The 16470-nt window shown below is 37.4% G+C and overlaps 3 protein-coding genes across 3 annotated transcripts; 1 reads left to right on the plus strand and 2 right to left on the minus strand.

Moving 5' to 3' along the window:
* The first annotated feature begins 929 nt into the window (after nt 1–929).
* LOC123878465 lies at nt 930–5953 on the plus strand. The gene is made up of 5 exons (XM_045925636.1): nt 930–1062; nt 1963–2081; nt 2626–2760; nt 3165–3329; nt 4653–5953. Exons 1-5 carry the CDS (start codon nt 930–932, stop codon nt 4893–4895), a joined length of 795 nt encoding a protein of 264 aa, XP_045781592.1. The 3' UTR covers nt 4896–5953.
* Nucleotides 5954–6759: 806 nt separating this feature from the next.
* Nucleotides 6760–12682, minus strand: LOC123878313 (syndetin-like). The gene is made up of 4 exons (XM_045925471.1): nt 12471–12682; nt 11996–12090; nt 10815–10955; nt 6760–9375 (listed from the first exon to the last, which is right to left on the minus strand). The coding sequence occupies exons 2-4, from the start codon at nt 12068–12070 to the stop codon at nt 6913–6915; spliced, it is 2679 nt and encodes an 892-aa protein (XP_045781427.1). The 5' UTR covers nt 12071–12090; nt 12471–12682; the 3' UTR covers nt 6760–6912.
* A 516-nt stretch (nt 12683–13198) lies between these two features.
* Nucleotides 13199–16171, minus strand: LOC123878352. The gene is made up of 2 exons (XM_045925543.1): nt 15877–16171; nt 13199–15541 (listed from the first exon to the last, which is right to left on the minus strand). The coding sequence occupies exons 1-2, from the start codon at nt 16058–16060 to the stop codon at nt 14379–14381; spliced, it is 1347 nt and encodes a 448-aa protein (XP_045781499.1). The 5' UTR covers nt 16061–16171; the 3' UTR covers nt 13199–14378.
* Between the last annotated feature and the right edge of the window lie 299 nt (nt 16172–16470).

Genomic DNA, 16470 nt, shown 5'->3' on the forward strand with positions numbered 1-16470 from the left:
CATTGCTGTGGTGCTTCTTGCAGCAGAAAACATTGTCCAGCAAAAAATAATAATACTTCATGAAGTTTCTACGTCACAACTACAGACATTCCATAAGCCATCAAGGAAATATTATGCTACTCCATTACGAGCTTCCAGATTCCCATCAAAAAGGGATATAAATAATACTGTCTTCTCGCCATACTTGAAGCAAAACCCTGATTTTGACAAGAAGGCATTTCAATGCAGATTCCAGTCCATGATTCTAAATTATCCACAGTCATCAATGCCTATAAAACAGATATATCCTGTAGCCAGCCAACGAAGCATATGTTTGGACCATGAGTACTTGGAAAAAAGTGCCATAGATTGTTTTTTAGAATCTATGGTATTGCAAAATGTATCAGAACAAAAGATTCTGGAAATAGAAAGGGAGACTCGAGGACAAAGCAATAACCCAAAATGGCATAGTTACAGAAAAACCCATATAACAGCCAGCATTTTTCATACTGTGTGCCATTTAAAAACTGAAAGTTTATTGAAATATTCCAGTCAAATCTTACATAAAACTACAATAAAAACCAAAGCAATGGCACATGGTAATATAAATGAAAAAATTGCAATGAAAAAATATATGGACACTTTTAATCTTGAAATTACAGAATGTGGGTTATTTTTGAGTAAGGAACGTCCTTACCTAGGAGCATCCCCTGATGGCTTACTGGGATCAGAAACAATAATAGAAGTAAAATGTCCATATAGTTCGCGGAACAAAGAAGTTTGTCCACTAAATGTGCCATATCTACAATATGAAAATGGGAAACTCTCTTTGAAAAAGAACAACATATATTACTATCAAATACAAGGGCAATTGTATGTCACAAAAAGGAAATTTTGCAACTTATTGGTTTATACCTTCAAAAGTTTAGAAGTCATATTCATTGATTATGATGAAGAATTCATTATACGATGAACTGTACGAGGCGTGTTTCGACGAAGTACTTCTGCGTACGCTCTACGTCAAACAGCAGCTGAAACCGGAGAGCAGGTTTACACAACCGGGTCGACGACCTTCCTTTGTCGGTAGGTTTTTTTTTGACGTGACAACGTCTTATAATTCGATAGAGCCGGCTGCACGCACGAAAAAACATGACTCATGCGGCGTTACCTCGCTCTGAGGCGTTCCATGTAAGGCTTGAAGTGCAAGCGAGAGCGCGGAACGAGCGACAAAGAAGCACAATCCGCCTTTGTTGTCACGTTCAACTATTGTCAGTAAACCGACTTTACAGACAACCAATTTTTTTTTTCTCTTTCGTCTGGCTTTACACTGATTAGCCAATGTCAAGTTTGTAGTAATTACAAGTTAGGGAAACTATATGTATGTACGCTTCCCAGTCAGTTCCACCACCCATAAACATCAGCAGAACACAAAAACCGGCCACTTCTAACAAAAGATACTCCAAAAAGGCACACCACGCGTGCCAGAAAAGGCCACCACAGACGAAGTCCTGGTAGGTTTCTAGTTCAAAAAAACCGGCCAAGTGCGAATCAGATTGGCATAAGAAGGGTTCTGTACCAACGTGCAAGACATAACACTTTTTTAGGGTTCTGTACCTCAAAAGGAAAAACGGAACCCTTATAGGATCACTTTGTTGTCTGTCTGTCCGTCTGTCCGTCCGTCCGTCCGTCCGTTGTGTCTGCCAAGAAAACCTATAGGGTACTTCCCGTTGACCTAGAATCATGGGCAGGTAGGCAGGTCTTATACTTAGCATAAGTAAGTATAGGAATAAATCCGAAAAAAAAAACAAAAAATGTCGGAAAAAATACCCGAGTACGGAATCCTCGGTGCGCGAGTCTGACTCGCACTTGGCCGGTTTTTTAAAAATTAAGATACAAGTTAGCCCTTGACTGCAATCTCACCTGGCGGTAAGTGATGATGCAGTCTAATATAGAAGCGAGCTAACCTAAAAAGTTGTTCCACAGAAGGGGATGTATTCGGCAAAGTGAAAATGTCAAAAGCGTACAAAATAGAAAACCAAAAACTGAGACTGAAGGAGATCCTCGGCAGTGGAATGGAAGATAAATACGTTACAAAGTCACAGGTATGAGTTTTATTAATTATACTAGCGGAACCCTAAAAATTAACTTCTCTTCGTGGTCTGTCTGTCTGTCTGTCAAGACCATTTTTCTCAGATTGTAATTTTGATATGAAATACTTTTTTTTTTCAATATATTAAAAAAAGAAAATATTACAATAAAACTTAAAGCTAGCCTTATCTAATTGCTATACAAATCATGCCCGCGTGGAATGGTGCCAAGAATCCTGGCTGCATTTCCGCGTTGGACAGCCAGGCTGATCCGTTGCGCAAAAAAATGAGCCAGCCCTTCTGTCACCCGATGAGGCTATTAAACGCGGTGAAATGTACACTTAAATGTAACTTATTACAATTTCTGTAGGGGTCTCTAATTTAAAAAAAATATATAGCCTATGTCACTCAGGAATAATGTAGTTAGCTTTCTATTGGTGAAAGAATTTTTAAAATCGGTTCAGTAGTTGCAGAGATTACCCTCTACAAACGGACTTAGAAACTGCCTCTTTATGAATTAGTTTATATTATATTAGTTAATTTTCTCATTCATTGCTAGCGCATCAACCGCGGTCACCTGGCAGCTCGAGCAGATTTTCCATTGCGCGCTCAGCAGAAGGCGACTTTTCACTACATCAACACCGCGCCGCAATGGATGCGCGGCAACGCGGGTGACTGGGCCGCGCTAGAAGATGTGAGTTTTTCAATGACTTCCGAAAAGGAAGTTCTCAATTTGGCCAGGTTTTTAGAGTTCCGTATCAACAGAGAAGATAAGGACCACATCGTTCTGTTTGATAAGACCCCTCAAGGGAATCAAAACCTAATAGGGTTGACCTTTTCCCGTTGACCTTGAATCATGAAATTTGGCAGGTAGGTAGGTCTTATAGCACAAGTAAAGGGGAAAATATCCAAAAGACAGACAGACAGACAGACGGACGGACGGATGGACGGACAGACAGACAGACAGACAACAAAGTGATCCTATAAGGGTTCCGTTTTTCCTTTTGAGGTACGGAACCCTAAAAATATTAAAGTGTTACTTCTTGTACGAATGTACGGAACCCTTCGTGTGTGTATTTACACTCACCTTCACTGCAGGCGATACGTCGTCGTGTTCACGCCTATGGGCAGACGGTGACAGTGTACACGGGCACTAATGGTATATGCACACTGCCGGACAGTTCGGACGTGCATCGACAGATATACCTGACCACGGACCAGAACAACAATCGAGTGGTGCCTGTCCCCATGTACTTCTATAAGGTGAGCCGAGAAGAGTATGGCCGTAGCAGTGGCGTGCAGCTCATGGAAGTATATAAGCACTGCCTACCCTAGTTGTAATAAATCAACACTTATTTGCCATTATGACCTGCCAAAAAATAAGTTCATACCTTAATATGCTTAACCTGGCTTTAAACTTGTGCACGCCACTGGGCCGTAGCCAGACATCCCAAGCCCGAAATCCCAGACAAAGATTTTTTTTAATGCATAATAGGCTAGTTCTTAAAATCAACCTTTTGTGTAAATATATAAAAATGAGCGCTCGCACTTTTATATTATAGTTACTAGATGATGCCCGCAGCTTCGCTCGCGTGGATTGGTCAGATCCCCTGCAGCATCCGGATTGAGGAGTTGGAATCCAAAATTTTTATGGAACAATGTCGCAAAGTTCAAAAGGAACAAAATCGGTTCAGAAATCTCGGAGATATCAGTGTACTTATGTAGAAAAACAACTCCATTTTTCAATGCCAGTTAAAAAAGTAGTCTATGTTAGGTACTCCTTGGTTGATCCTTTACATGTCTATGAAAGTCCCGTCAAAATAGGTTTAGCCGTTCGGAAGATTAGCCTGTTCAAACAGACACGACACTTCAATTTTATTTATTAGTATATTATTATAGATGCCCGGAACTTTGTTCACATTGAGTTTCAAAAACCCCGTGAGAACTCTGAGTTTTCGGGATAAAATTCCTATGGTATCTCCGAATAGTACCAATTTTTGGCTAAGATGGGCCCGAAAAGGACTTTAATAGAGATATTTTGTAAATAGGTACATATAATAAGTAAGTATAAGTAATATGATGAATACCGGACATAACTAGACTTTTCATCTTCTTTAGAATAGGCAATGCTCGATTCACATACAGATAGCCTAGGCCCTAGACCAACCGTCGAAAACCTATTTCCAATGCATTTGTAAGTTATTCTTTAGAATAGGCAATGCTCGATTCATATACAGATAGCCTAGGCCCTAGACCAACCGTCGAAAACCTATTTCCAATGCATTTGTAAGTTATTCTTTAGAATAGGCAATGCTCGATTCATATACAGATAGCCTAGGCCCTAGACCAACCGTCGAAAACCTATTTCCAATGCATTTGTAAGTTATTCTTTAGAATAGGCAATGCTCGATTCATATACAGATAGCCTAGGCCCTAGACCAACCGTCGAAAACCTATTTCCAATGCATTTGTAAGTTATTCTTTAGAATAGGCAATGCTCGATTCATATACAGATAGCCTAGGCCCTAGACCAACCGTCGAAAACCTATTTCCAATGCATTTGTAAGTTACTTTTTCTATTTCCAGGTGGTATATGACCCAACGAAGTACACAGCTGTAGCTTTCATATCCATCAACTCGTCATACTACAATAACACTATGATACAGAAGTTGGCCTTCTGTAACGACGTGTGTGAACAAAACCCGCAGTTCTCGTGGCTGACATGGCGGCCAAAGGACGGGACTCACAGCTTTTGCTGTAAATACGAGGATTTCGTCAAAACTGTCCGCGATTTGCCTGAACTTAATGTTAGAGGTCTTTTTTATTGAGGTTACAAAAACTACAAAACCGGTCAAGTGCGAGTCGATCTGGCACATGAAGAGTTCCGTACATTCGTAAAAAATTATAACACATATATACACACAGGTATGCATACATTTTGAGAACGCACTCGCCATATTTGCTCATGTGTCAACTGGTTGTGTATGATTTTTACGTCCATGAGTCTTTAATGGTACTTGTGCAAAGACACAGCCAATTGCATGGCGGCCATTTTGAAATTCGCCATCTTGGTTTCTTATTATTTTTGTTGTTATAGCGGCAATAGAAATTCACACTGAAACTCTACCTATAATAGATACAGGCAGCTACAGACAGACGGACGAACGCTTTCATATCCACAACTCGTCATACGAGTACTACAATAACACAATGAATACAGAAGTTGGCCTTCTGTAACGACGTGTGTGAACAAAACCCGCAGTTCTCGTGGCTAACATGGCGCATAAAGGACGGGACTCACAGCTTTTGCTGTAAATACGAAGATTTCGTCAAAACTGTCCGCGATTTGCCCGAACTTAATGTTAGAGGTCTTTTTTATTGAAGATACATCCCGCTGACAGACAGACGGACAGAACGTAAAATTATGTCTAAATGCAATAGGTTTTTTTTGGCCAACCTTAGAAAGTATATACCTACGTGAAATGTGAAGTGGGCTCTACACTCGCGGCGCGAACGGCCGCGAAAGCCCGCGACAACTGCGAATCACGAGTGTAGATGCTGTTCACGCCTTGTTTTTGTAAAAAATTGTGTCATGTTGAGTATTGAAATATTCAACAAGATCCCTAATAGCATCAAATTGTTGCCTTTGAATAGATTTAGGACTGAGCTATTTAAATGGCTTAACATGCACAATTTTATGAACTTAAAGAATTTTTTGACATAAAATAGAGTAGATAATATTATGGACTTTGAGTGATTTTAACCGTTGATTTTTCATGCACGAAATTTGTACGCCATTCCATGGCTAATGTGATACCAATATGAATTTGTAAGACCTATTTAACCCACATTTAAGCAAATAAAATAATTTGATTTGATTTGATTTCCCGTTCGCGCTTCGCGCCTTTCCCCGATCAGTGTCAGTTTTTGGTCCGCGACAAAGGGTTTGCGGCGCGAACGTGAACGCGTCGTCAACGTCACGAACAAGACTTGCGAGTGTGGAGGGACACAGTTCACGCGCGGATCGCGGCATACATTCACGGCGTGAAATAACGCCGCGACTTCGCGTGCGAGTGTAGAGCCGGCTTAAAAAGTTATCAAAAATGGCTGTACTACCTATTATATTATTAGAAAAATATTTTTCATAAAACAAACAAGATTGTGTATAGTTATTTTAATAGTTTGTTTATTTAAAGCATGATTATATGTATATCTATGTTATAACTATAAAATAAAAATAAATATCACTTATTCTGTCTTTACATATTTTGAGATTACCTTTTTCCCTGTATGTCTACATAAAAATAATACAAATTTCTGAAATAACATAATATTATAAAACTTTGACTTTGTTCAGTCTTAAAACAACAAAAAACCAGATAGAATTTCTGTTTGCGGCTTCAAAAGAAACCTTAGACCGTTTACTATAACTTGTCCCTTGCTGTCATGTTGGCAACATTGTACATTGCTTTTTTTTCTCTCTCGTCTGGCTTTACAAAGATTAGCCAATGTCAAGTTTGTAGTTATTTGTAATAAGTTAGTAAAACTATACAAGTATGGACCCCGTCTGTGCCGGCGCTCGCCCACACACGCACGGCACCCCCTTAGAGCGCTTTCCAATCAGTTTTAACAAAAAACACTCCCAAAAAGGCAGAGCACGCCCGCCAGCTAACAACAACACAGACGAAGTCCTCTTTAGAACTCCACGTTTATAATTATTATTGTGTGAATTGCAGTGGTGCCAACATAACGGTAGAGAACAAGTTATAGTGAACAGTCTAGTAGTGATTTAATTTTTTAGATACACTTATATTTTTCAAATCTTTTTAACGCTAAAAATATATTTCAACTACCCACATCTCTACTTTCAATGATAGCTGTCAGAGCCTGCCTATCCCTTTTATTCTCACACGCACAACTCACTAAAGCTAACAAATGCTTATTCGAGTACTCTGTACTATCCCTGACGAAGATTTCCAACTCATTTCGCGGCAAATAATATGCTTTAACATACTTATCTACATAATCTTGGTAAGGAACAGGTTTTAAACCGGAAATTTTCTCTAACTTCACAAATAACTGCCTGTAATCTAGTTGCATAAGCCCTCTACCTCCGTTAGAACATTTCGTGGCATTGGAAAATCCTTCAACCAACAAATGCACAACGAATTTCGAAACCATGCTCCATATTGAGTTAACTACCCTCAAATTTAAAGTCACTCTCGAGGAAATGTTTTCTAAACGCAACGCGAACACTTGAATTTTCCGGATTATCATATCGACATAAGGACTGTGTTCCACTGCGACGTTTTTAACGTCCCATCTGACTTGGGACATAGCTATTAAGGCAGATCTTGCGTCTACAGCTTTAGATGCAGAGCACATATATACTGGCTTTCTTAAATCTTCTACAACTGCTAAAGTGTTGTCTCGAAAATGCTCTAAAATCATCCGTTGGTGAGGTAAAACTATTGACTCCAAATAAGGCTGGAGTAATTCAAATTGTTTAGCCAAAAATATAACGCTTTCCACCCCAACGATTCTCTCGCTCAACCCATGTAAATTCTCCTCAGAAGCCATGTCCAAATGTTGTGGATTACTCGGACATTCAAACTTAGTTTCATCCGCCCCGTTTATGCTATTAGAGATCCGTTTCAAAACTAAATTTAACTTTGTACCATATAAAGTGGATGAGGCGACTTCTAAATCGGAGGTGAAGAATGAGTGTACCGCGTAAAAGTAATAGTCGAATAATTGATTCATAAGCATTATGACTTCTAACGAAATTTGGGGTAAGTATCTACATATTTGGAGATATTGTCCACAATTCCGAAGAACTGATAGTGTCGTGTTAGTAACTATTACGCTTCCTTTTATTTTCGACGGGCTCTGTAGTGTTTTATAATCTTGTGCGTCCATATCCTCGACGAAATCTCGTCTCAACTCGTCCGGTTCGTCATCCGATTCGTCACTTTCTTCCGATTCAGGTTCGAGACCAAATATGTCGTCGTTGGTAACGTTTTCGTTTCGAAAAATCTCAAAAGGCGTCCTTGAAGTTTTTTGGGCAAAGTACTTTGCTATATAGACGCTGTCGTCTTGAGATGGGACGGAGGACGTTGCATCAGACAAAGTTCCTTTAGTTATCGAATCGGATTTCGGGTTTAAGTACTTCTTAAACTGTTTAAACTCTTGCAGGTTTAAGATATTGAAGTTTGCTTTAACGGGGCATTGTTCCCAACCTTCGTTCTCGAGGAAAAGTTTAAGTTCCTCCATTCTGCCTCTGTGATAATTCTTTATGTACGACACGGATTGGGTTTTGATAAAGTCTTGCAACAAATCAGATTTGTCGCCGCAAAATATTTCGGCAACTTGTGTTAACTTCCTCAGGATACCCAGCATTTGGATGAACTTCTCGAAAGGGAACTCCTCAAGACCCGAGCTTTTAAGGAAAATCGATACTTTCGCTTGCACATCATGCCATATCCTTATCAAACCGGCTTTTAACTTCTGTTTGATGTACTCTCGACTAACATTCTTTTCGATGTCGAAAACGTTTGAACTCGGTTGGATTTCCTCATTCTTTAAATGCCAAGTTACAAGGAGATAATAACTTCGCATGACGTGAAATAGATTTTCGCATAGGTTCAGAAGGCAAACTGTTGCCTTATTGGTCGGGACGGATTGACACATTTCCTGAAATTTCATTTCTATTGTGTATTCGTTTAGAAACGGTTTGACGGCTTCCATTGCTGACTCATTAACTGCTGAAGAATAATGCATATGCAACTGTTCCATAGCAGCTTGGGTCTTTCCGAGTAAGTCGTAAGCCTTTTTCAGTTTCTTGAACACGTCTTCATCGAAATTATGACAAAGACCAGAAAGGACTGAGTCCAGTTTTTCTTCCGTCATATCCAAAGTGTCTTGCAGCCTTGTACTTAAGTCTGCTATACATGTGTATTCCTTGTGGTTATTAGCTGCTTTTTTGCTTTTCAAAATTAAATCTATAGCTTCGAAATACTCCTTTTTGTTCAACAAATCAGATACGTCCTTTTCAACGCTGCGTAAACTTTGCAACAATTCTAAGGATTTTAACACAGATTTGATTATTTGTCTCTTTCTAACGTTAGCGAGTATGACAAAGGTGGATATAGTGAGGTGGTTGGAAGCTGTTTTTAAGCGTTCCCTCGCTTTTCTACACGTTTCTAGTGTTTGTGTGAGTTGTTCTCGGATGTTCTGGATTTCGGCGAATTCTCTGTCGCAGTTGTCCCTTTGTTGGGAGATGAGATGGAGTGCTTTGCCTGATACCACCTGTGAACGTAAGAAATAGGAAACTGAAATACATCATCGTCTTATATCAATTTACAAAAACCGGCCAAGTGCGAGTCAGACTTGCGCACCGAGGGTTCCGTACCTACTTATGTGCGTTTTGAGTAGTTAAATATCACTCGCTTTAACCTGCACACCTGAGAGTTCTGCATAATGTTCTCAAAAGTAAAAAAACCAGCCAAGTGCGAGTCAGACTCGCGCACCGAGGGTTCCGTACTCGGCTATTTTTTCCGACATTTTGCACGATATATCAAAAACTATCTTGCATAAAAATAAATAAAAACCTATTTTAGAATGTACAGGTTAATTCCTTTCATATGATACCCCACTTGGTACTTCTTTCCATCTTACTTTGAAAATTGAAACACATTTTAATTTTTTTTAAATAATGTAACCACTAATTCACGGTTTTTAAATTTTTTCCTACCTACCTACCGGCCTAATTTCATGATTCTAGGTCAACGGGAATCACCCTATAGGTTTTCTTGACAGATACAATAGATGGGCAGACAGACAGACAACAAAGTGATTCTATGAGGCCTCACGCACGAGCGTTAAAAAAGCATTGCGTTAAACCCGGCGTTTCGCTGAAAATACAAAGTGCGCGTTAAAAAAGCATTTGTTTTATTTGAACGCTTTTTTAATGGACGTTAAAAAGGCTTTCGTACGAAAGAGGCATAAGGGTCAACTCTTAAAAAAATCAAACTCTGACATCGAGTATACAAGGCTATCATAGGAGTCCTTAAGAAGAAACTAAAAGAAGTATTTATTAGGGACTCCTTGGCTGACTGACTATAGTACATTTTAATAAATTGTATAATAGTAATAAGTATATATTTAATTTTTTTTCTCTCTCGTCTGGCGTTACAAAGATTAGCCAATGTCAAGTTTGTAGTTATTTGTAACAAGTTAGTTAAACTATACAAGTGTGGACCCCGTCTGTGCCGGCGCTCGCCGACACACGCACGGCACCCCCTTAGAGCGCTTTCCAGTCAGTTTTAACAAAAAAAAAACACTCCAAAAAGACAGAGCACGCCCGCCAGCTAACACCAACACAGACGTAGCGCTAACTCGCCAACAAATAGCGACGCTGTTTGGCGAGATATATTGTATAAGGTTTTTTGTATGTCTTTAAATTTATAAATTAAAAAAAAAAGTCAATAGGTCTATTATACAATCTCACCTGCGGACTTCGTCTGTGTTGGTGTTGGCTGGCGGGCGTGCTCTGCCTTTTTGGAGTGTTTTTCTTTTGTTAAAACTGACTGGAAAGCGCTCTAAGGGGGTGCCATGCGTGTGTCGGCGAGCGCCGGCACAGACGGGGTCCATACTTGTACAGTTTAACTAACTTGTTACAAATAACTACAAACTTGACATTGGCTAATCTTTGTAAAGCCAGATGAGAGAGAAAAAAAAAATCTCACCTGCTGTTGCCTCTTCAACTTAGTAAACATCCGTTCTATAGCCTCACAGTCGGGTGGAGACGGTGCGTGTTCCAGCGCGTACTTAGCTGCATCAAACTCAGTGGGCGGAGAGAAGTATATGTGCTCTATTTCACGAAGGACCTGTAAATTATTAGTTTATTAACCTTCGACCCCAAAAAGACGGATGTTATAAGTTTGACGTGTGTTTGTGGCATCGTAGCTCCTAAACTGATGAACCGATTTCAATTTAGTTTTTTTTGTTTGAAAGATGCCTTGATCGAGAGCGTTCTTAGTTATAATCCAAGAAAATTAGTTCAGCTGTTTGAAAGTTATCACTTTTCTAGTTACTGTAACCTTCACTTGTGGGGGGTGTTATAAATTTTTAATTTACACTTGTTTAGACCTCACTATTTCTACATCAGCAGACATAATCTCATTGTTTGTCTCGCGTGACATGTTAACCAGTTCAAGAATAGATTGAACAAATATTTGGAAAATTTAAAGCACTTCTGATAATATTAATGCATCAAAATTTATTTCTAGTTTTATACAATATAACTTATTAAATAACAAATATCAACTTAAGACTACAAAATTATTTTAAATTAAATTCCTTTTAATTAAAAAAAATTATCACACTAATCACACTAATATTATAAAGGCGAAAGTTTGTGTGTATGTGTGTGTTTGATACTCCTTCACGCAAAAACTACTGGACGGATTTGACTGAAGTTTGGAATGGAGATAGATAATATCCAGGATTAGCACATAGGCTACTTTTTATCCCGGAAAATCAAAGAGTTCCCACGGTATTTCGAAAACCCTAAATCCACGCGGGCGAAGTCGCGGGCATCGGCTAGTGCTAAATAAAATAAATGTAAGTATAGGTTTGTATGAAATGTAAACTTTACATAACATTTGTTTTTTAGTCTTAAAATAAATTTTTAGGCCAATTATTTTGTCAGCACTAGCACAGACTACGGTCTATTTGGGCTGCAAATTGCAAACACCGGTCTCAGTTTTTATCTAGTGCTTTGGTCTACAAGGTTTGGTGTAAAATGTTCACTTTCATTATGTCTTTAATTAAATAACTAAAAAAATATAAAAAACCAGCGAAAGCTGCTTGCTTAGTCTATTATTGTAAAGAATAATAATAATATCTGAATAAAATAAAAAAAAACCTCCAAATCAGCAGCAGACTGTGCAGCAGTTTCTGATCGTGAGTTGACTCCGGGCGGAGCATGTCGGTTCTCCATAATTTTGTATTAAGTTTAACCTGAAACATAGATACAACATGATTAACCCATCGCCGGTCTACTACTGAGCACCAGTCTCCTCTCAGAACAAGTAAGGGTTTGGCCATACATGACTTCACCCACCTTTTAGAACATAACTCTCAGATGCAGGTATCATCACGATGCTTTCCGTCACTATTAATGCAAGTTATATATTTAATTGCTTGCTAGATAGGGACTTTGTGTTAATACTTAATTTATGTCAGGATAATCTAGAATAGAATGAGTATGTACTGTATACAGCTATAAAGGGCGTATAGAAATCCGCTACTAGTCTCTACTACTAAGATTATAAGTTATGTTTGATATTATTTTAGCTAGGCACTATTAGACTATGCAAATTTTAACAATAAATACTTACTTTTATTGTAAATATAATAAACAAACAATTATGTCTCTTTGAATTAACTTTTGTAGCTTCGATTGTAAATTACAACGAACCACAGGATTATATTATATGAAAAATAATTGCGAAAACTTAAATGTACTTGAATTATTTATACAAATAAAAATTAAAATATTCTTGGAGCAGTCACTACTCCGCTTTTCACTTTTCTGCTTTTTTTTTTTTAATTTTACGGTCCTGGAAAAGCTTTGCACTAAATAATGAAAGCTACAAACCTACTCTATGGAAACCACAGACTACAATTTAAACTAGATGGGTAATGGGGTGATGATGAGGTAGGCTTATTTCCACTTATACTAGACTAGCTATTTAATTTTAACTAGCTGATGCCTTGGAAATTGTGTGGAATAAGTTTTTTGATTAAGTACTACTGAAACTCCTCACACAATATTCCAGGATAAAAAGTAGCCACTCTTCAGGTTCTTAACTATACCCATACAAAAAATCACATTCCATTGCTCTGTTGTGGCGTGATTGAAGGACAAATGAATAAACCAACAAACCAACATACTTTTGCATTTTTAATATTAGTAGGATATAAGAAAATAAAAGGCGATGACTGAAATAATATGCAACTACTATTGATTGTGGTATGACAGTGTGGTTTTAGATTTTGTTTGTGTACTTGCCTTAATTTGATAATTAAAATTTATTATACCTATACTTCCAGGTTATTGCAAGGCATCCATGAAACAACTTCAATACGAGATTAACATCAAATTAAATAACGATGGAATGCCTGAAGAGGCAAACTGTGAATGTGCAGCAGGTGAAGGCAATGAAGCCCACTGTAAACACATTGCTGTGGTGCTTCTTGCAGCAGAAAACATTGTCCAGCAAAAAATAATAATACTTCATGAAGTTTCTACGTCACAACTACAGACATTCCATAAGCCATCAAGGAAATATTATGCTACTCCATTACGAGCTTCCAGATTCCCATCAAAAAGGGATATAAATAATACTGTCTTCTCGCCATACTTGAAGCAAAACCCTGATTTTGACAAGAAGGCATTTCAATGCAGATTCCAGTCCATGATTCTAAATTATCCACAGTCATCAATGCCTATAAAACAGATATATCCTGTAGCCAGCCAACGAAGCATATGTTTGGACCATGAGTACTTGGAAAAAAGTGCCATAGATTGTTTTTTAGAATCTATGGTATTGCAAAATGTATCAGAACAAAAGATTCTGGAAATAGAAAGGGAGACTCGAGGACAAAGCAATAACCCAAAATGGCATAGTTACAGAAAAACCCATATAACAGCCAGCATTTTTCATACTGTGTGCCATTTAAAAACTGAAAGTTTATTGAAATATTCCAGTCAAATCTTACATAAAACTACAATAAAAACCAAAGCAATGGCACATGGTAATATAAATGAAAAAATTGCAATGAAAAAATATATGGACACTTTTAATCTTGAAATTACAGAATGTGGGTTATTTTTGAGTAAGGAACGTCCTTACCTAGGAGCATCCCCTGATGGCTTACTGGGATCAGAAACAATAATAGAAGTAAAATGTCCATATAGTTCGCGGAACAAAGAAGTTTGTCCACTAAATGTGCCATATCTACAATATGAAAATGGGAAACTCTCTTTGAAAAAGAACAACATATATTACTATCAAATACAAGGGCAATTGTATGTCACAAAAAGGAAATTTTGCAACTTATTGGTTTATACCTTCAAAAGTTTAGAAGTCATATTCATTGATTATGATGAAGAATTCATTAAGTACATGTTAGAAAAACTTGATTATTTTTATCACAACTTCTTTAAAGCTGCTGTGATTAAAAAACTCCTATATAAAGAATAATAATGTCTAATAAAAAATTTATATAAGATTAAACAGCTTTTATTTCATAATATTTTCTCTAAAATTACATACAAAAGCACAAATGAATAAAATTCTTGATGATAAGGCTACGTGGTATGGGCTTAATTCACTTTTTAAAATCTTGTAAGTTTTGGCTAGCCCAATAATACGTTCTATGTGCACTCGTTTGCTTGCTAGTTTTCGATCCTGGACTATTCTAATACCAGGTATTTGTGTCTTTCCTTTCAAATATGTTGGAATATTAATAGTAACGTCTTTTGTAGCAAATATATCCTGCACATTGAAACCTCTATCAGCCATAATAGAGTCGCCACTGTCACAACGATTAACCAGCTCAGATCTTTCTATGATCTGTCTATCACTGACAGAACCACCATAACATTCTGAGATATATGATATTAGACCACCAGGTGTTGCCCCAATCATAGCCTTCACAGTATTTTTGTGTTTATAATTGCTGAATGTCACTTGCTGTGCTATAGGATTACCAGGCTTTGTAATGGGTATTTCCGTTGTGTCCACAATAATTCTTGTACTCGGAAAACCTCTTTTAAATGCCTCCGGCATAAAGTATTCAACTAATTCTTTAGTGGGCCAAATATCAATTAAATTCCATATTTCATACATAAAATTGATCCATGTTATAAAAATGTTTGCAACATTAGTTTCTGAAATACCAAACAAAAATGCCAACTCAAAATCTGGTAAATACCTTCTAAGTTTCATCATTGTTATTAACATTTGGTCACGAACACAAACATTCATAACTGTACTTCTCAAATAGTTTAAATTATAGCACATAGGAGTTAATGTGTCTAAGAGCAGCATGAATTTGTCATAGTTTTCAAGACCGGTATAAAAATGAATAGTTTTATTATTGCCTCTCATAGCTTCTAGTGATAATATTCCTAAAGTACTACCACACTGAGTGCTAACAGATATTGCTTTTGGAGTAATGTCTTCTGTTGAGGACTCTATTATTGTAGATATTTCTATTTCAGTACTCGTAGAGGGTTCTGGAATACTTTCATCCACAGTTGGTTGACCGAAGTCAATTTGGCGTCTGCTTCTTGCCAAATATCGACGGGCTCTTGATGTAGGAGTTGTTGACACATGGGTGGACCAAGGAAATATGCTTGGTATGGTCCCCTTTTTTAAATACCTGCATATTTGAGGATATCCTGAAAAATAAAAATAAATTGAACAAGTCAGCAATATTATTTGTCTAAACTAGTATTGTAACATAACTAGTAACATTGATAAAAATAAGAGCTTTTTAGACCAGGCCTAAAACTATAGGTGGATAAAGGGTGACAGGATACATAGTGATACATTAGTGATGCATGGTTTGTTTATTCTTTAAAAGAAACTAGGGAAATATTCAAACCAAATTATGTGTGTTGGAAATCAGCTTTCAAACACAGTAAAATATTTATAGTTCCATGAACACACTGGTACAAATGATAACTGCGATTCTGTTACACTAATGACTGGAATTAGATACTTTTTAACTCACCTGTGTAAGCTGACTCTCCTACATAATCAGACTCTTGGAAATGATTCCGACATAACCTGCTATGCAAAGTCGCCACAAAATTTTTGCGACGTATAACCTTCTCCCACTGTTTTTTTAACTTTGGATCTTTCGGAAATAAATGGACACCGGAGTTAGTACATCCTGGCACAGCACAAAGAGGCATATTTTGAGAAAATTAAAAAATTACTTTGTGAAAGGTTATTAAACGTATGAATATGACAGTTTTCAATGGCCATGGCGACGATGCGCCATCTGGCGTGATAAAATGGCAGTCAGCATCCCCATTGAGTTGATGGTTCAATGGAATTATTGTTTATCGTCTAATAATCCAGAAGACTGTCTCGGCCCCTGCCTTGTCCTGAATGCTGATTCTCTGTACCTCTACATTTGTCTTCTTCTCTCGCAGTATAATTAATTTCTGAATCGCCCTGCCATTCTAGTAGAATATAGTTAATTTGATAATTTGAAAATGGAATAGAAGAGTAACACCTTCATCAAATCGTGAAATAATATTATTAATGATAAATATTGTTGTTAAATAATAATTGATGTAAAATAATTTAGTATGGGCAC

Source organism: Maniola jurtina, chromosome 26, assembly GCF_905333055.1.
Source record: "Maniola jurtina chromosome 26, ilManJurt1.1, whole genome shotgun sequence".
In the NCBI taxonomy this organism is placed as follows: domain Eukaryota; kingdom Metazoa; phylum Arthropoda; class Insecta; order Lepidoptera; family Nymphalidae; genus Maniola; species Maniola jurtina.